Source organism: Hippocampus guttulatus, chromosome 5, assembly GCF_054856545.1.
Source record: "Hippocampus guttulatus isolate MCC_2025c chromosome 5, RoL_Hgut_1.0, whole genome shotgun sequence".
Taxonomy (NCBI): domain Eukaryota; kingdom Metazoa; phylum Chordata; class Actinopteri; order Syngnathiformes; family Syngnathidae; genus Hippocampus; species Hippocampus guttulatus.
This window is the reverse complement of record NC_141265.1, coordinates 23,580,943-23,602,418: the sequence shown is the minus strand read 5'-3', so window position 1 is coordinate 23,602,418 and position 21,476 is coordinate 23,580,943. Positions and strand designations below refer to the sequence as shown.

General features: G+C 46.1%; 1 protein-coding gene and 1 long non-coding RNA gene across 2 annotated transcripts in view; one reads left to right on the top strand and one right to left on the bottom strand.

The window, feature by feature from the left end:
• The window catches only part of LOC147205573 (amyloid-beta A4 precursor protein-binding family A member 1-like), a 40,047-nt gene that overhangs the window by 10,259 nt on the left and 8,312 nt on the right, over positions 1–21,476 (top strand). Inside the window, exons 4-6 of the mRNA XM_086111804.1 lie at positions 1,665–1,810; positions 11,991–12,077; positions 14,434–14,613. Of these exons, the coding sequence (XP_085967930.1) occupies positions 1,665–1,810; positions 11,991–12,077; positions 14,434–14,613 (413 nt within the window). The remainder of the gene's footprint in view (positions 1–1,664; positions 1,811–11,990; positions 12,078–14,433; positions 14,614–21,476) is intronic.
• LOC147205574 (uncharacterized) lies at positions 14,787–18,666 on the bottom strand. Its single transcript, XR_015100969.1, has 3 exons — positions 18,519–18,666; positions 17,171–17,339; positions 14,787–16,229 (listed from the first exon to the last, which is right to left on the bottom strand). It is a non-coding gene; the product is annotated as an uncharacterized LOC147205574 (long non-coding RNA).

Below are 21,476 nucleotides of genomic sequence, written 5' to 3'. Positions count from 1 at the left end.
GGCGGACGCTTCTGCACTGCTCCCCCTGCCCTCCCACCTTTTTTTTCCCTGCTCGCCACTTAGTCTTGTGCAGTCTTTGTCTTTTTTTTCCCTAGCCTCCTACCGTGTTTTCATCCGAAGAACTAACCATGGAATTAGTTGGCTGGTCTCTCGATGTAATTGACAAAATTTTTTCGACGGAAAGAGCGGGCAGTGGGGAGCCTGCTTGCCCTCCGGGGACACTTGCTGCCGGATACGCCCTGGATCCATGGAGAAAGTGGAGACCGGTGTGCCTGACAGTACTGTCCGTGGAGGACGTGGAAGACATCTACATTATTGGCCTTTTGATAATAGGTATGCTGCTGTTTGGTGTTGGCAGCTTGCTCTTCTATCGCAAAATTCAACCGACGGGAGCAGCTCTATTGGAAGTGAAGGAGCTGCCGGTCACTCTGGATGGCTTGGCGCGAATGTCCAACACTCAGACTCAAGCGATGACTGAGCTCAACCGCAATATTGTTGCGGTTTGGAGCGACTCCACGCGATCGATAATACCATGGAGACGTTGGAATTTTCGCTTCGAAAAGGAATTGAGGATTGGCTGATCGGCGCCAGTGAGAGATACAGACCAAGGACTCAAGGCTGTCTGGAATTGTTGGCGACCGTCTCTCCAAAACAAACAACGCTATCTGGCCTTTCCCCTGGATGGAAATACGCATGGAGTCTAGGGCCCCCACCACCACCCCCCCTCCTTCTCGGCCATGGACTGATAAGCCGGGACTGTCTTCATGTTGAGCAGACCTCGACGAAGCAGCTATGACCTGTACACGCATACACATACACAACTGGACAACCACACGCGCATACACATCCTTGTTATCACCGTCTTCATCGCTCCGATTCTTTTTCCCCCGTGACGTGGTTCGATGATGCGGAGCGCAACGGTGACCGTGCGGCTGGTCATTGTTGGCCGCGTCGCGGTTACCCTACCCTACCCCCCCCCCTCCCCCCCTTCCCATTCACCCCCCCCCCCTTATACATGTTATGTCTTGTGACTTGTTGTAACTGTCTAATGCTTATTCATGTGCTAGGCTCTTTTTTTATCCTGGACTTAAATTATCCTCGGAAGAGGATAGTTCGAGCGTGGTTTTTTTTCCCTCTCCCTACCCAGCGTTTTTCCTTTCTGAATTCTGATTGTAATTTCCCCATTGCGGGACAAATAAAGGATATCTTATCTTATCTTATCTTATGATTTATTTAATTAATTAACGGTGGCTGAATTTTACTGCCGGCATAAAACTCAGCCACCACTCAGGGCACCATGGTTTTTTTTTCTTTATTAAATTTAGAAGGCTTAAACAGATGAAAACCCTCTGAAATCAGCCATTAATAAAAGGCTGTGACAGGAAGAGTTTTCATAGCTGGGAGGTAAATACATTTTATTTAAGCACAGACAGTGCACAATGCAGTTGAATGAGATGATAAGGTGACATGAGAATACAAAAAAAGACTAATTAGGGTGAAAAGATACAGGAGTGTCTCTTACTTTTATGTTCTTCCTATTAATTCTTTTGATTGATTCTAAAGAGCCTTAAAACTTAAAGTGTGCACACCATACTGCTATCCATGATCATGTGAATATACAGTAGATTCCATTCTTTATTTGAATCTTCTTTTTAACTGTTCAGTCCCAGGCCCATGTGACCCGGACGACCTTATTGATGGGATCATCTTTGCAGCAAACTACTTGGGCTACACTCAGATGCTATCAGTTAAGACTCCGACAAAGAACATCCGCATGATGCAAGCACAGGAGGCTGTCACCCGCATCAAGGTGAAACACACCCAGCCAAGTCAAATTCACTTCCAGTTACATGTTTATAATATGCCGAGTCCTTTCCTATGGCTCCACCACCCATGGACGAGCTGAGGGGCAATGCAGTGTTAACTGAGCAGTGACTGGTAGATGGCTCTAATTATGTGGAATATCACCTCTCTGGCAGGGAATGGCTTGTGCTGTCTAACGTGGTATGCGATGTCGAACAATGCTGGCTAGATCGAGCTTGGATTCCACAACCAACTTTCTTGAAAAGGGTTTGTCGTCTCTTCCACTCAATCCTCTTGAGTTGCTCATAATGAGAATTGGATGTGGATGTAGGCATATCCATTGCCCTCTGATATGGGCTTATCTGTACTCAGTACAGATTGTCAATAACAAATACTATGTATCGGCATAAGTTGGTCGAATTGTGCACTTGGCTCCAGGACCCACTAAGCTGCAGTGCAACGATTGGAGTTGTGGTTGTATCTTTGGCTACATGTCACATATTTGAAGGACAGAGCTGTCAACGGTTCACCACCCTGTTGTGTATTAGCTCCAATTGTGGGGAGGAAGATGATCTGGCATGGCTGTACAAAACGCATTGTGAGAGCTGCTGTTCATGTCTTAGAAATCCAAATCCAAATCCAAACATATCTTGTAGTGATGGGTCAATGAGGCATCATGAAGCATATTGACACACTGCGTTGATACAGAACACTGACACATACTGGACTTTAAAAATCCCTGCAGGCAACCCACTTGACAGACTGAACTGACACTGATTGGATGACCTAGTGCAGGGGTGGCTAACGCGCGGCTCGCAAGCAGCATGCGGCTCTTTGTCTGGTTCAATACGGTTCCCGGACTTTCACATGACAAGATTCGAAAACGCCTCGGCGGTGGCGCTGCCATTAAAACAGCGCTCGGTACAGCAGAATTTACGATGTCAGTCTATCATCATTCCCGTTACTTGATTGACATACAGGGCAACCAGTCAGATGACAACTGAATTTTCACGTTTACAGCACAGCTCATGCGCAAACAATGGCACTAAGCGCTAAGCTAGTCAGCGAATTACCTCTGATTTTAAGGCAGGGGTGCCCAATACGTCGATCGCCATCAACCGGGTGCCAGCCGACTGGTCCCAAGTCGACCGCGAGGTTTGGGAGGAGGAAATTGGGGGGACTTAATGTGTCTGTGTGTTTCAATTTTGTTCATGTTTGGTGACGCTCCGGCTGTTGTTCATCTTGGCGTGCATGCGTGCGTGTATTTACGCACGTGTGCATGATTGGGCGCCCACATGCGTGCGTGTGCATATATTTGCACATGCGTGATCCAGTCGATCGCAGGAGGTTGGTCACTTCAAAAGTCAATCTTCGGTCAAAAAAGTTTGCCAAATGTGGCATGCTGACCCAAGTAGTAAGAAACCGCTGCAGCTCGCATGTAGACAGTGCCTGCTTCGAGTTACAACAACGGAATACATGCCAGATTTGAAAAGGATTGTTCAAGAGAAGGGTTGCCAGAAGTCTCTGCACTCAGGCGCTAAGCAGCATGCATGGGAAGAGAAAAATGTGCCATGTCATGGTTAAGTGATGGTACAAATAATGTTAAATATGAATTGACCGAAGAACTAGAGCTAAATTCATCCTATGAAGGCACTTCTTAATTTGAACACTAGATGTTGATGGAACAAATTGTTCATTGAGTGCTCCCATCTCATACAAGTCCATACACAGCTTAAAGTCTCAACATGTTTCAACAAGTACATGCCAGAGCAAATGCCCTTAAAATGCCTTTACGGATGCCTAACAAAGATTAAAATGATGACAATAAAGCGTAATGCTTCAAGATGAGCTCCGTAGTTGGATTACACAGTTTTACAGGGTATACTGTTAACTGTTATTTTATGACTATCACTTTTATTTCTTTCTTGAATGTTGTAATGAAATAACAACATGGGATTCCTCAGATATGCAAGAATAGGTTTGTGTTACGATAGCCAACACTTTGGAACTGCTTTGTGTAACAATATTACCGGTGAGTGTTATTTACTTCCAAATAATGTCACCCGATGAACAAGAAGGAAAAAGATCAAGACCTGTGTGTGTGTGTGTGTGTGTGTGTGTGTGTGTGTGTGTGTGTATATATATATATATATATATATGTGTATAAAAAAAATCCTCGTCTCACCCCTCGGGTGGTGTCCGTTCCCCATTCAGCTCGGGTCCTCTACCAGAGGCCAGGAAGCTTGAAGGTTCTGCGCAGTATCCTTGCTGTTCCCAGCACTGCACTTTTCTGGACTGACATGTCCGATGTTGTTCCCGGGATCTGTTGCAACCACTCATCTAGTTTGAAGGTCACTGCCCCGAGTGCTCCGACCACCACAGGCACGACTGTCATCTTTACCTTCCAGGCTCTGGAATATATATACTGTATATATATATTAAATAAAAATAAAAATCCTCATCTCACCCCTCGGGTGGTGTCCGTCCCTCATTCGACTCGGGTCCTCTACCAGAGGCCAGGAAGCTTGAGGGTTCTGCGCAGTATCCTTGCTGTTCCCAGCACTGCACATTTCTGGACTGAGATGTCCAATGTTGTTCCCGGGATCTGTTGCAACCACTCATCTAGTTTGGGGGTCACTGCCCCGAGTGCTCCGACCACCACAGGCACGACTGTCACTTTTAACTTCCAGGCTCTCTCCAGCTCCTCTCTGAGCCCTTGGTATTTCTCGAGTTTCTCATGTTCCTTCTTTCTGATGTTTCCATCACTCTGGACCGCTACATCCACTACAACGGCTTTCCTTTGCCCTTTATCTATGATCACGATATCTGGTTGGTTCGCCATTACCATCTTGTCAGTCTGGATCTGGAAGTCCCACAGGATCTTTGCTCTGTCATTCTCCACCATCTTCGGAGGTGTTTCCCATTTTGACCTTGGGGTTTCCAGTCCATACTCCGCACAGATGTTTCTGTAGACTATGCGAGCCACCTGGTTATGACGTTCCATGTTGGCTTTCCCTGCCAGCATCTTACACCCTGCAGTTATGTGTTGGATCGTCTCAGGTGCCTCTTTGCACAACCTACACCTTGGGTCTTGTCTGGTGTGGTATATCTGGGCCTCAATGGCTCTGGTGCTCAGGGCCTGCTCCTGAGCAGCCAGGATGAGTGCCTCTGTGCTGTCCTTCAGGCCAGCCCTCTCTAGCCACTGATAGGACTTCTTGAGATCAGCCCCTTCAGTTATGGTCCGGTGGTACATCCCGTGTAGGGGCTTGTCCTCCCATGATGGTCTCTCTTCCAGCACCTCATCCTCTGTTCCCCATTGTCTGAGACATTCTCTGAGTACGTCATCCGTTGGAGCCTTCTCCTTGATGTATTCATGGATCTTGGATGTTTCATCCTGGACAGTGGCTCTCACACTCACTCGTCCCCGGCCTCCTTCCATTCGGCTTGCGTACAGTCTCAGGGTGCTGGATTTGGGATGGAACCCTCCATGCATGGTTAGGAGCTTTCGGGTCTTAACGTCCGTGGTCTGAATCTCTTCCTTTGGCCACCTTATTATTCCTGCAGGGTATCTGATCACTGGCAGGGCATAGCTGTTTATTGCCCGGGTCTTATTCTTGCCATTGAGCTGGCTTCTTAGGATTTGCCTCACTCGCTGGAGGTATTTTGTCGTAGCCGCTTTCCTTGTTGCCAGTTCGAGGTTGCCATTGGCTTGTGGTATCCCGAGGTACTTGTAGCTGTCCCATACCTGTCAACTTTTCGGAGCGCCAACCTGTATAAACTACCAAAAAAATCCTTATAAAGAGCAAAAAATCCTTATAACATACCAAAGCATTTTATATGTCAAAATAACGGCAGAAAAAAAACCACGAAATTTTCAATGATATTTATTGTAGATCTCCATAATACAATGTCTGGTTAACGTCTAATCATCATTCTACTCAGTGGCATTACTGTGTTCAGAGTTGTATTCCTGCGTTACTTTTTTCACCGACTCCAAATGCTGACCCATCGGCTCGAAGTTACAGCATCCATTTATATTTACTTTCGAAATGAAAGCATTCGAGTAGACTATCACCATTCTGGGCAAAAGCAAACGAAACTACCTGTTTGGAGGTGGGGGGGTGGGCGGAAATTTTCAGAATCCGTATGATTTGTGCGATACGGCCATATACGTAAGATTCTCCACAAAATCCGTATGAACTATGGCTGAACCGTATGAGTTGACAGGTATGCTGTCCTCAATGTCTGCTATTGTTCCTTCAGGGAGTGAGACCCCTTCAGTGCGTGTGGACGACCTTGCCTCTCTTAGTCATCATCCGACTACATTTCTCAAGCCCGAATGACATCTCGATGCCACTGCTGTAGATCCTGGTTGTGTGGATCAGGGAGTCTATGTCCCTTTCGCTCTTAGCATACAGCTTTATGTCATCCATGTAGAGGAGGTGACTGATTGTAGCTCCATTTCTGAGGCGGTATCCATAGCCTGTCTTAGCGATTACTTGGCTTAGGGGTTCAGTCCTATGCAGAACAGCAGTGGGGAGAGTGCATCACCTTGGTATATGCCACATTTGATGGACACTTGGGTAAGTGGCTTGCCATTGGCTTCAAGTGTGGTTTTCCACATTCTCATCGAGTTCGCAACGAAGGCTCTTAGGGTCCTGTTCACCTTATACAACTCCAAGCATTCAGTGATCCATGTATGTGGCATCGAGTCATAGGCTTTCTTGTAATCAATCCAGGCTGTGCACAGGTTTCTATGTCGGGACCTGCAGTCTTGTGCGACTGTTCTGTCAACCAGGAGCTGATGTTTGGCTCCTCTGGTATCTCTACCAATGCCCTTCTGTGCTTCGCTCATGTATTGATCCATGTGTCCACTTATCTTAGCCGCAATGATGCCTGACATGAGCTTCCATGTTGTGGAGAGACAGGTTATTGGCCGATAGTTGGATGGGACTGCACCCTTTGAGGCATCCTTCATGATCAGGATCGTTCGCCCTTCGGTTAGCCATCCTGGGTGAGTCCCATCCCTCAGCAGCTGGTTCATTTGTGCTGCTAGGCGCTCATGGAGTGCTGTGAGTTTCTTTAGCCAGTAGGTGTGGACCATGTCTGGGCCTGGTGCTGTCCAGTTCTTCATATCTGAGACTCTTTCCTGTATGTCTGCCACTGTTATGGTAACTGGGTTCTGTTCAGGGAGGTTGCTGTGCTCCTCTCTCAGGGTCACCAGCCATTGTGCACTGCTGTTATGTGCAACCTCCTTCTCCCATATGCCTTTCCAGTACCTTTCAGTTTCCAGTCTTGGTGGGTCAGCTCTATTGTTAGGACCCTGCCACTGAGCGTACACTTTCGCAGGTTGTGTTGCGAACAGCCTGTTTAGTCGTCTGGCCTCATTCTCTTTCGTGTACCGCTTTAGGCGACTGGACAGGGATTGGAGCCTTTGTTTGGCAGTTTCGAGTGCTTCAGGTATGGTCATCTGGATGTACCTCTCGGGTATCGGCCTTTTCATCACACCTCTCTGGGCCTCCGTCAATTGACTCACATCTTTCCGAGCCGCCTTGATCTTAGCCTCCAACCGTCTTTTCCATGGTGGGTAACGTATGTCATGGCTTCCATGGTTGCATGAGACTTTCAGGTGGTACTTCACAAAGCAGTTGTAATCGGATTCTAGGTTGCCCAGCTTTCATTCTCGCCATGATCTTAGCTTTCAGGTCAGCTGCTACCTCGCTCAGCATTTCATTCATTGGGGCTGGCCTCCCAATCTCATCATCTGCATTCATTGGGGCTTGCCTCCCAATCTCTGGTATGACCTCCTCCTCTGATCTGGCAGCCTGGGGCCCTTCACCATGGAACCTGTGTTGTACCTCATCAATCTCAAGTTGTGACAGCAGTTGCCGTTTGTGGATGTTGGAACACTGAGCTACTAGTTGTTTCGTGGTCAACCGTGACTGTGGGTTTTGAAGTAACCATTTAGCCCACATTCTCTGCATGTAACCCCTCTGACTAGGGTTGCTTGAGGAGTAGCATTCCAACAGAGCCATGTTATCGCATCTTGCCCATCTCCGCTTTGTTCCAGTAGCCCATTTTTCATCAAGGTGCTCTGACGCAGCACCTGACGCAGACCTTGTTTGGCCGGGCAACGTCTGAGCCGGCATGTCATTCGTTTTCGTGTCTCTCATCATTGTATGAGGTAGGTATTAGTGTGAAGGATCTTGCCCAAGGACCCACACTGGATGGTGTTATGTGCTATATATATATATATATATATATTAAAAATATAGCGGCCGGATCGCTCAGTTGGTCAGGCACTGGTTTGGCGTACAGGAGACGGGGGTCCAATCCCGCTTGGGGCAAAAAATGAGCACATAACACCATAACACAAAAAATGAGCACATAACACCATCCAGTGTGGGTTCTTGGGCAAGACCTTTCACGCTAATGCCTACCTCATACAATGGTGAAAGACAATAAATCAAATGACATGCAGGCTCAGACGTCGCCCTGCCAAACAAGGTCTGCGTCAGGTGCTGGGGAACCAGAGCACCTTGATGAAAAATGGGCTACTGGAAAAAGCGGAGATGGGCGAGATGCGATAACATGGCTCTGTTGGAATGCTCCTTCAGTAAATATTACCATCCCCGGAATTCTATGAAAAGGAGTATCCTTCACCCGTAATAAAAACCTATGCATTAACATTTTGACTACGATATTATGTGTTACCGGAACATGCGTAAGCGGAAATTCCACTACCCGTAACACGGATGGAGGCGTAATGCCGCGGGAGCTTAAATACACGCAACGCCCACCCGATGCGACGGAAAAGACACAACGCTGAGACAAGTTTTCACTTCGCGTTTTTCGATCATCAGATTCTAAACGATGACGTGTAAGTGAGTTTTTATTGCCGTGCGTTTTACTGTAATTGTGAATGATTTTAACTTTATTCACTTACGCCCTGTAGAACGCGGCACTAGCTTAAAAGCAGCGCCCACTCGACACGACTGAAGAAACGTGTTCGCTTCGCCGTTTTCATTCATTTATTTTCGAAACGAAGACGTGTAAGTGACTTTTTATTGGCATGCGTCTTACTGTAATTGCGAAAGATTTTAACTTTATTCACTTACGTCGTGTAGATCATCGCATCGAAACGTAGAAGAACTGTAATGACTGGAGCGGAGCGAGTGAAATGCATCCGTTTGAGCGAGGCTGGACACAAAGTTAAAAACATCCAGCAGACACTTGGAGTCGGAAAGACGCAAATCTACGAAGCTTTAAAAAACAAGGCATCGATTCAACTCCTGATGACAAGCCACCATCCAGCAAGGAAGCAATGCAAATGGCAACACAAATCCTTCAGTATGCACAAGATTACCAGACATCAGTGATCAACGGGACAGTTACTTGCAACTAGCAAGAAAACTGTATGACACGCACGCAAACATTGTCATAAACCAAAGAATGCATCGAACAAAACAATCCAAAATACACATTTTTTTCCCCAAGACAGAAAAAAATAAACATTAAAATACTGTACGTATTTTACTGTTGTGATTTTTTTGGGATACACCTGCATTAGAGTTTTTGTTATATAAACAGTTTTTGGACAGTATATTTTTGTATTTTATTGATTGTGTTGTTACACGTGCATTTTGTCAACATACTTGCAGGTTCATAAAGGGCATGTACCATGCTCATTTCCCAAATGAGGAATTTCTGTTATCAGGACAAATTGGACAGTGCAAACACGAGTCCGTACTAGAGAATATTTACTGTACTCAGGCAACCCTATTCAGAGGGGTTACATGGAGAGAATGCGGGCTGAATGGTTACTTCGAAACCCACAGTCACGGTTGACCACGAAACAACTAGTAGCTCAGTGTCCCAACATCCACAAATGGCAATTGCTGTCACAACTTGAGATTGACGAGGTACAACGCAGATTCCATGGTGAAGGGCCCCAGGCTGCCAGATCAGAGGAGGAGGTCATACCAGAGATTGGGAGGCAAGCCCCAATGAATGCAGATGATGAGATTGGGAGGCCAGCCCCAATGAATGAAATGCTGAGCGAGGTAGCAGCTGACCTGAAAGCTAAGATCATGGCGAGAATGAAAGCTGGGCAACCTAGAATCCGATTACAACGGCTGTGTGAAGTACCACCTGAAAGTCTCATGGAAAGTGTGAATGCAGCAATGAGGGCGATCCCTTCCATAATGATCACGGAAACCAATGAGCTGATGTACGCTTCAGCATCAGTAATCCTAGAGATGCATGGCTATAAGAGCAACCATGGGAGCCATGAGACACGTAACCCACCATGGAAAAGACGGTTGGAGGCTAAGATCAAGGCGGCTCGGAAAGATGTGAGTCAATTGACGGAGGCCCAGAGATGTGTGATGAAAAGGCCTATATCTGAGAGGTACATCCAGATGACCATACCTGAAGCACTTGAAACTGCCAAACAAAGGCTCCAAGCCTTGTCCAGTCGCCTAAAGAGGTACACGAAAGAGAATGAGGCCAGACGAATAAACAGGCTGTTTGCAACACAACCTGCGAAAGTGTATGCTCAATGGCAGGGTTCGAACAGCAGAGCATACCCACCAAGACTGGAAACTGAAAAGTACTGGAAAGGCATATGGGAGAAGGACGCCGTACATAACAGCAGTGCACAATGGCTGGTGACTCTGAGAGAGGAGCACAGCAACCTCCCTGAACAGAACCCAGTTACCATAACAGTGGCAGACATACAGGAAAGAGTATCAGATATGAAGAACTGGACAGCACCAGGCCCAGACATGGTCCACACCTACTGGCTAAAGAAACTCACAGCACTCCATGAGCACCTAGCAGCACAAATGAACCAGCTGCTGAGGGATGAGACTCACCCAGGATGGCTAACCAAAGGGCGAACGATCCTGATCATGAAGGATCCCTCAAAGGGTGCAGTCCCATCCAACTATCGGCCAATAACCTGTCCCTCTACAACATGGAAGCTCATGTCAGGCATCATTGCGGCTAAGATAAGTGGACACATGGATCAATACATGAGTGAAGCACAGAAGGGCATAGGTAGAGATACCAGAGGAGTCAAACATCAGCTCCTGGTTGACAGAACAGTCGCCCAAGACTGCAGGTCCTGACATACCAACCTGTGCACAGCCTGGATTGATTACAAGAAAGCCTACGACTGGATGCCACATTCATGGATCACTGAATGCTTGGAGTTGTATAAGGTGAACATGACCCTAAGAGCCTTTGTTGCAAACTCGATGAGGATGTGGAAAACCACACTTGATGCCAATGGCAAGCCACTTACCCAAGTGTCCATCAAATGTGGCATATACCAATGTGATGCACTCTCCCCACTGCTGTTCTGCATAGGACTGAGCCCCTAAGCCAAGTAATCACCAAGACAGGCTATGGATACCGCCTCAGAAATGGAGCTACGATCAGTCACCTCCTCTACATGGATGACATAAAGCTGTATGCTAAGAGCGAAAGGTACATAGACTCCCTGATCCACACAACCAGGATCTACAGCAGTGGCATCGGGATGTCATTCAGGCTTGAGAAATGTAGTCAGATGATGACTAAGAGAGGCAAGGTCGTCCACACTGAAGGGGTATCACTCCCTGAAGGAACAATAACACACATTGAGGACAGCTTCAAGTATCTCAGTATACCACAAGCCAATGGCAACCTCGAACTGGCAACAAGGAAAGCGGCTACAGCTAGTGTTTGGAGGTAAGTCCGACTGTATCCAGTCGGAACTTTTCTACCTCGCACACCAGCTCGGGCTCCTTCTCTGCAAGAGAGGTGACATTCCATGTCCCTAGAGCTAGCTTCTGCAGCCAAGGATCGGACGCCCAGCTCACACTGCTCACACTGCACCCGACCCTTTTGGCCCCTCCCATGGGTGGTGAGCCCATTAGAAGCGGGACCCACGTTGCCTCTTCGGGCTGAGCCTGGCCGGGCCCCATGGGTGCAGGCCACCAGGCGCTCGCCAACGAGCCCCACCCCCAGGACCAAAACAAACCTGCAGACAATAATGGTCTGCATCATGAATTAATGTCCTTCTGGGTTTGTTTTGCACAGTTGAGTCATTTTACTGGTGTTTGCTGTGGTGAGGATGGACTTGGAAAATATAAATACCTACTCACTATGTATTTTTTGTTCCCATATGCGTATGTTTGTAGGCCCCTGAGGATGGTGCCCAGGCAATGACAGCGGTTGATCTCTTCATCTCCACTCAGAGAATAAAAATGCTCAATGCAGATTCCCAGGTATATGCCTGCTGATTGTAGTGCACATAACCACAAGTGCCCCTTTTAACCATTACCATACCATTGATTCTATGATCAGATCATACTATATATTGGACTGTATTCTCATCATCATCTTAATAATGTTCTGCATCAGTGTCTTAGTTGAATTGTTTGAGGACGACTCAATCATTTCAAAGCTAGGTATACACTAGAAATAAAACTGAAGTTTTCCGAGTAAAGTATATGTTCAAATTGACATCAGCTTGAATTCTAGTCAAAAAAACTAAAGAGATAACCATGCTTGTACATTACATGTGTTATTTTAAACCCCAGTTCCAATAAAGTCCAAATGTCAAGAACACAATTATGTTTTTTTCCCCAAAATATTTACTTATTATGAATTTTGTCAGAGGCCAGGATTCAACAGTAAAGTTCTATCCCAATCATTCTAGCGTTATTTGACATCAACCGATTTTTGTAAGGCAAGTGTCAGGCTTTTCAAAACATCAATTGAATATAAAGGATAAAACATCTCTGGACCGAATTATTTGAGGGGGTGAGTTGTCATGACTCATTTGATGGTCTCTAGTGGGCATGATCCAATATAGACTCCTAGCTCTTGAATCCACTTTCATTTCTGTATGGCTGAATTTACTCTTCAGCCGATTATTATTAGACTCTTTATTCTTAAGATAATTATTGCTGTCTTAACGTGACGCAGGGCATACGACATTCTTGAACCAGTTACCAGCCAATCACAGGGCTACAAAAATACTTTTCAGCAAATTTGAAGTGGATTTTTACAAGAGGTGTTTGGAAAAGCAATAGATATTGCCAAATATTTATATGTATTAAAAGGAGGGGAAACATCTCTCAACAGAGCGTAACTCACACTACAGAACTGTGAATTAGTATTCGCCCACTTAATGATTTCTGTGTCTTTGCATATTTATCTCATACAAAGGTTTCAGTTCATCCAACCAATTTTAAAATCACGAGTGGATTATTCCCGTGAGCTGATTGGCTGCGCATCTTCGCAGCCCCGCCCAGCGTGACAAAACACTAGGGAAGCCTTGTGTCTTGTCGCGCTGTTGATTCTCTGGTTTACTGCGTCTTGTGTTTGCTACGTGCGCGGCGAGAGAGAGAGAGAGAGAGAGAGAGACAAAACACCTTTATTCGTCTCATAATGAAGAAATTCCCAATTTACAGCAGCAAAGTTATGAAAGGAAGAAAGTAGAAGAACAAAAAGTATAGGAGCTGCTGTAAAGGCAGCCAATCTTGCGAGCAGTTTTTCACTTATCGCGGCAGGGTCCCGGTCCCCATTAACCACCATAAGTTTAGGGATCACTGTATAAGGAAAGGTTAGATATGTAAGCTTATGTTATAATATAACACATTAACCGGGTTAATGTGGAAGTGTTGTCAGGGTTCTGTTGTTCGGCCTGGCCAGTAGGTGGCAGTCCGAGCTTATTTTCTGGTTGCACACCTGCTGCCAATCTTGTAATTAAGGGACGTTGTATACAGGACCCTTCGGCTGTCAAAGGGTTGTCTGAGTATTGTGTATTGCATTGCTACTTACACGCTCGTTGACCGTTTTCTGCTATCGTTCTCGTCGTGTTTTTTGCTCTAAGCTTCTCGGTACTATTTACTCTGCTCGACAGACTTTTATATATTGGATTTTTCTCGCGTGTTTTTCTATACGTTGTTTTTCTTTTGCATACTCGGTTCTATTTTTGTTCCCTTCCCTTGCCTTTTGGATGCAAGCGCTTTTTGTTAACCATTATTATTATATACATTAAACTATTTGTTTGTCACGGAGATATTGTTGACGTCTGCGATTATTGGGATCCAAAACCTTATTCGGCTCGCCCAAAAAGGGTAAGTGTATGTGGGTACCAGCATGTTTAAAATATGTACAGTAAACACTATTTATACTTTATATATGTGCGTGCGTGTGTGTGTGTATGCTTGCACGTGCGCGATCGGGTCGATCGTGGGAAGTTGGTCGCTTCAAAAGTCGATCTTTGGGCAAAAAAGTGTGTGTGTGTGTGGGTGTGTGGGTGCGCGAGGACGGGATGCCCATGTGTAAGATCTCTTTGCAGTAACACAGTAAAAGAATTGGCTCTTAGTCTCTGATTGGTTGGCCACCCCTGGTGTATTAAATTGAATATAGGCTCAAAAGGACTTGCAAATAATTGTATTCAATTTGGTAATAACAGGGCATCCCAACTTCATTGGAATTGTTTTTTTTTTCAAGATAAAGTGGTTCAGATAATGGATGGATGGATGGATGAAATTATTAGGTGTTTTTACATTTAAATCTCTTGGATTTTCAGCTTGGATTTCATCACTGTTGGGGCTTTTTGATTTACAGGAGACAATGATGGACTATCCTCTGCGCACCATGTCTTACATTGCAGACATAGAGAACAGTGTGGTTTTGATGGCCAGATGCAGAATGCCTCCACCTGATTCTCAAGAAACTGTCAACCCCTCAGACCCGGAAGCACACGGCCAGTACAAGATGATATGTCATGTGTTGGAATCTGAGGATGTAAGTCGATAACAAATTTATTATGAAACTAGTCACTGAGATGTTTCATAGACAATAGGCCCAGAAGCGTGTTTTTTCTTGTCCAATATAATTTTGAAAATGTTTAGGTTTTAGCCAGTTTTCCCATTGGGGGAATGCTAAAGGTGCTACGTGTTCAAGGAGGCACCACAAAATTGGCAGAAAATACACCTTTAATATTCTAAAATTACATCAAAAACTACTTGTTACTACTATTCTGAAGATGGAAACGGCAACATCAGATGTAAAGCAATGCCTAATCAGTTACTATTAATTCTAACAGATAAGCAATTTTCAAGATGCGAAAATGCGACTTTAGTGTTTGAAAGAAATACAGTACAGTGCAGGGTGCAAATCTAGTTGCCTCAACCACCAATATGATATGATGCAGAGTGCTGAGGCCACCTCATGAACCAAGTATGAGAAATTCCAAGATAGTTCATTCGGATTCGAGGATTTTCTTTTTCAATAAAATCGAGTAAAATACAATGGCGACATGAACTCATAGAGACAGTCACTCATGAGTGACTGTCAAACTCAGGTAAACTACTTTAACTTCACATCTTAGCTCATAACAAACATGTACACAAACTCATCTTCGTCAGTTACGCCCTTGATTGATAAAACAATACAGAGATTGAAACTAAAAAGTATATTAAAACCTATGACTATGATGCTTTTAGCATAGACATATACTGTACATACATAGACACGGCCTTGAGTGGGTTTACGCATTGGTATGACAGTGTCCGTTATATTTAAAGTGGCAGATCACGAATGCAATGTATTGGACTGAACTTTGAAGCGATAACATACAATCAAAACTAATTTAGAATTTAAATCTGATTATTACAATCATTTACTCATATATCGATGAAATTTCAATATTAATAACAGGACAGTGAGTGTCAATCTTCTTTAATTTAGATTTTCATCAGGCCAGCAGGGAAATCCAGACTTCCCTCTCCATAATCTGCTCTTCTGGGGGGACCAGAAGTCCTTACCAAGCCAACTAGGACAAATAGTTTTTCCAGCGTGTCCTGGGTCATGCCCGAGGCCTCCACTTTTCCATTAGCCTTGCTTGACACCGAGACGGCCATCTTAGCCCTGGATGTTCACTTTTCCATTCGACTGTTTTGGGGCCTAGCGGTTCCAATGGAACCACATTTTAGAATGATCTCGGGGGCGGTTCTGAAGCGCCAGCTGTCTTGGGCCGAGTGGAGCAATGTCATCAGTGGTATTTGATTGGCCAACAACGATGCAGCAAGGAAACTTGCTGTACATTCCCATTTTCTGGTTTTCAACAAGCCAGTTTTGACCAAAGTCATAAAATTACAGTGTATACAATAAGCATAATAGTGTTTGACAACAATGCTGAACCATATTAACAATTTTAGAAGTACTAATGGATGCCTTTTTTGATGATGAATGGTAAAAGATCTCGCAAGTGAGCACACGCAGCGGTTGTTTGCCAGGTCTCATTTACTTACATGAGGTCTCCAGCAGCAGAGCAGAGGCTTGTCGTTTCCCCCGGCCATACCGATCATGACCCCATCCATCGGGGATGGTAGCTTTAGGTAGCTGGAGGTCTTCAGACCCTGCAGAGTAAGGATGACAAGCTGCTGACTTCGAGGGGTGGCAAAACGAATAAGAATTCAGAATTAAATGAACGCTGGCGGCGAGCTTGCCACGACATTCCCGAAATTACTTTTGCACTTGCATATTTCATTTAGGCGGCTTGGTGGTCCAGTGGTTAGCATGTTGGCCTCACAGTGCGGAGGTGCAGGGTTTAATTCTGGCTCTGGCCTTCCTGTGTGGAGTATGCACATTCTCCCGTGCCTACGTGGGTTTTCTCCTGGTACTCTGATTTACTCTCACATTCCAAAAAAAAACATGCATGGCAGGCTAATGGAACACTTTAATCGTCCCTAGGTGTGAGTGTGAATGTGGATGACTGTTCGTCTGTGTGTGCCCAACGATTGGCTGGCAACGGGTTCAGGGTGTCCCCCGCCTACTGCCCGAAGATGGCTGGGATAGGCTCCAGCACCCCCCACGACCCTCGTGAGGATAGAGCGGATCGAAAAATGGATGTACTATTTCATTCATGGTACATAATACATTGTGAACATGGTTCAATATTTTTATAAGGTACAAAATATGTGAAAAATAATTTGGTTTCCTTTTTCATACAATAAACAGATTTTATTTCTTAAAGCCAAACTGTGCATAAACAGCAAACTGTATTTTATTGTCTTGAGGCATTATCAAACAAATACACATTGAAACTTCAATTTTGCATTTCTTGTGTCCAAAACATAAATACAAAAAGGCTTTAACAGCCTTTGTGCAACTTTACTTGACCAGCGAGCATTTTAGCATGCAACACAATAATACAGACAGTGCATGGTTGTGCGTTTGTGAGCTTATATCAGCTAACTAAGAATAAGAGAAATATTAACTACGACAAGTTTTAGGAGTGTGAAGGTCCCTCAAATGAAGATGCCGAAGAGGAAATGGTTGAAATGGTAAACTTTACTACCGGTAAATATTGATGAATCTTCTCAAGTAGTGGTGCAGTGGTTCCCTGGTTAGCAAGTCTGCCTCACAATACAGAGGTCATGGATTCGATTCAGGGCTCCGGTCCTCCCGTGTGGAGTTTGAATGTTCTCCCCATGCCTGCGTGGGTTTTCTCCTGGTGCTCCGGTTTCCTTCCACAAACCAAAAACATGCACGGTAAGTTAATTGAACACTCTAAATTGGCCTTAGGTGTGATTGACTGTGAATGGTTGTTTTTCTTTGTGTGCCCTGCAATTGGATGGCAACCAGTTACTCCCTCATGTGTGTTTTGGTACCACTTTCTTTCATTTAGTGAAGCAAAATAGTTCTTTGCCATAGCCATTAACCATTTATTCTTTCAGTCACTCAATTCATGTGTTTTAAAAAATTCACCATAACTATCTTTGGTTCATTTTGTTCACTTCATTGATGTACTAAGGGAGTGGCATTCAGAAATGTTGACTCCAACTATGTCGTGTAGTGTCGTGTGCCCCTGTTAAATTGTCCTACGCACCCCACCCCCTTGTTATGAGAAAGTCCAGACCTTGACAGTGCACCGCTTTTTACTCCTCTCCAACTCCCACGTTTTTGTTAGTCCCTTCCTCTATTGCCATCATGTGGAAGCGTCATAACATAATCCCGGATAAGCCCCCAATTATGTTTGGGAGTGGGTGGGATGAGAATCAGCACCTCTTAATATGAGAGTGTGGTCGTCAGCTGGCAATGGGAGTGTTCACTCCAATTCAAAGTCCTTCCCCTAATGGAGGAGATCATTGGGGTCTTGTTCACGAGTGAGAGGGGGCAATGGAGTAGGGGGTCACTAAACAGATGGGCGTAGTGTCTCCACCCATGCGGACCCTGTGTTGGTCTGTCGCAGTGAGCGTTGAGCCAAAAGGTGAAGCTCTCACATTACCACTCGATCTACATTCCTACCCTCATGGTTAAGCTTAGCTGAAGACAAGCACGGGATCCCCAGGCAGACACAATAAACTCAGTATTGGTTTCCTGTCAGGGTAGAGGGTCAGGTCAAGGAGGCAGGAACCAAAGGCAGTCAGAGAAACCAAACCAAGGTGTACTGGAGGGCTGGGCACAACAGCTGGGCAGCAGAGCGTATGGCAGGAAAGGTAGCTGATGAACTGTCAATGGGTGGCTTTTTGGAAAGGCCTTTATGCTGCAGAGGAGAGTGTCGCTGACGAGGTGAGGACTGGCGGGTGAAACGGGTGCAACGCCCAGCCCACAGTGACTTAAGGGAAAGGTAACCAAAGACAGAACAGCGGGAGGGAGCACACAGTGGAACACTGAGGACAGACGCAATGGATTCTAGCACTCACCTAGTGTCAAAAGCAGCGGGTCATGACTGAAAGAAGATCACAGATGTGAGTGGCATAAAGAGCTGGAAGTCCTGGAAGAACAAGCTGGGGAGAGGGAAGTCTGGGCTTCCCTGCTAAAGCTGCTGCATCTGCCACCCCACCCCGGAATAGCAAAAGAAAATGAATGGATGAATGCATCTTTGTAAATAGACTTCTTATGGCATGCATTTTTCAAAATAACAGTTACATATTTTACTCCAATTGCCATGGAAAGGGTCATTCTTCTGTTGTTTATTTTATTTTGTTTAACTCGAAACCCATTTGATTAGATTCAAGATCAAGGTCATCTTTATTGTCAAATATGCTTTATGTATTACATGCTGAATAGATGAAATTTCTTCCTCTCAATCCTCCTCAGTGCAAACATGCTGTGCATTAAACACACAGCTAAGACAAGATAGCAGCTAATGTAATGTAATGTGAACAGTATAAACAGTATCGACAATATAAACAATATCAACAACATAAACAATGGCACTTGTGGCTATTGTGGGTAAAGTGAGGTAGTGCATTGTGCAATACGTAGATGTCGAATGATGAGGGGTGGATCATAGTCTGTGACAGGCGGCAGGGGTCGGGCAGAGGCAGAGGGTGGGGAGTGCGAGCAGAGCAGGGAGGGAGTTGAGTCTCCTGACCGCCTGGTGGAAGAAACTGTTTTTGAGCCTGCTGGTTCTGGCACAGAGACTCCGCAATCTCCTTCCCGACGGCAGCAGGCCGAAGAGGCTGTGAGATGGGTGGGTGGCTGCGATCCGGATGGCTTGGCGGGTCAGACAGGAGTAGTAACTGTCCATGAGTGGGAAGAGAGAGACACCAATGATCTTCTCAGCTGCTCTCACATCGGTCTTTTGGCAGGACACAGTGCAAGCACCATACCACACAGTGATGCATCTGAACAGGATGCTCTCAATGGCACCTATATAAAATATCTGCATGATGGGGGGTGGGGCTCTTGCTCTCCTCAGTTTGCGGAGGATGTACAGGCGCTGGTTGGCTTTTTTGGCCAGTGATGAGGTATTGTGGCTCCAGGACAGGTCTTCAGAGATGTGCACTCCCAGGAACTTGGTGTTACTCACTCTCTCCACTGTGGCACCGTTAATGGTCAGTTGAGCATGCTGGGAGTGCGTCTTTCTGAAGTCCACAACAATCTCCTTTGTCTTCTCCACATTCAGGTGGAGATTGTTGTCTTTACACCACAGGCCAGCCTGCTCACCTCACTCCTATAGATTGTCTCATCGTCATTGTTGATGAGACCCACTACAGTCGTGTCATCCGCAAACTTAACGAAGAGATTGAAGCTGGACAAAGGACTGCAGTCGTGGGTCAGCAGTGTGAAGAGGAGGGGGCTCAGCACATATGCGTGTGGGGCACGTTTGTTCATCATGATGGTGCCGGAGGTGTTGCTGCCAACCCGAACTGAATGCGGTCTCTCCGTCAGGAAGTCCAACAGCCAGTTGCACAGGGAGGTGTTGAGCCCCAGGTGGTCCAGTTTGTGGATGAGCTGCTGCGGGATGATGGTGTTGAATGCTGAGCTGAAGTTGATGAACAGCATTCTGACGTGTGAGTTCTTGGTCTCCAGGTGGGTGAGGGCTGAGTGGAGGGCGGTGGAGATGGCGTCGGCAGTCGATCTGTTCTGCCGATATGCAAACTTGTAGGGGTCCAGGGTGGTGGGGGGGGGGGGGGGCAGACTTTATGTGCTGCATGACTAACCGCTCGAAGCACTTCATGAGGATGGGGGTGAGTGCGACCGGGCGGTAGTCATTGTAGCTGGAGGGGGATGACTTCTTCGGGACCGGGATGATGGTGGTGGCTTTGAGACAAGTGGGGACAACAGCCTGGCTCAGTGAGGTGTTAAAGATGACCGTTAAACCATCTGTGAGCTCCTCAGCACAGTCTCTCAGGACGCGACCAGGAATGTTGTCAGGACCTGCCGCTTTTCGTACGTTTGTTCTCCTGAGGGAACGCCTCACACTATCCTGGGAAAGCGTCAGCACCTGTTCGCGGGACAGGAGGGGTTGGGGTCTTCTGTGCTGGGGTGTTGTTGTCTGTCTCAAAACGGGCGAAGAAGTCATTCAGGTTGTTCAGCAGAGTGATGGAGCTGTTGCAGGTGTGCGGAGAGGGCTTGTAGTCTGTGATAGTCTGGATTCCCCTGCCACCGGTTCCTGGTGTCTCTGCTGTCCTTGAACTGGTCTGCAATCCTCCTTGAATATTGTCTCTTGGCCAGTCTGATGCCTCGTGACAGGTTGGCCCTGGCAGTCCTGAGGCCCACCACGTCTCCAGCTCTGAAGGCAGTGTTCCTGGCCCTCAGGAGCATGTGGACCTCACCTGTCAGCCATGGCTTCTGATTGGCCCGGATGGTGATGGTTCTGGTGACCGTGACATCATCCATGCACTTCCTTATGTAGGACGTAACGGTCTCCGCGTACTCGTTGAGGTTAATGGTTGCATGTTTAAACCTCACTCCAGTCTGTGCTGGAGAAACTGTCTTGGTGTGCTTCTGTGAACCCCTCAGGCCACACTCGTACTTGCTTCCTCACTGGTTTGACGACTTTCACCAGTGGCCTGTATGCTGGATTTAGCATCACAGTGGTGTGATCTGAGGCACCAAGGTGGGGGAGGGGAGGGCTTTGTAGGATCCTCTGATTGTAGTGTAGATGTTGTCCAGAATATTTGTGCCTCTTGTTGGGAAGTTGATGTGGCCATGGAGTTGTGGAAGCACACTCTTGGGGTTTGCATGATTGAAATCTCCAGCCAAGATGAGAAAGGCGTCGCGGTGGGCTGTCTGCTGCTCACTGATGTGCTGATGGAGTTCAGACAGGGCCATACTCCTGCTGTTGGTTGAGCCAGGGGGAATGTATATTGCTACCAGCAATATGGCACTAAATTCCCTCGGCAGGTAGAATGGCCGGCATTTGATAATCA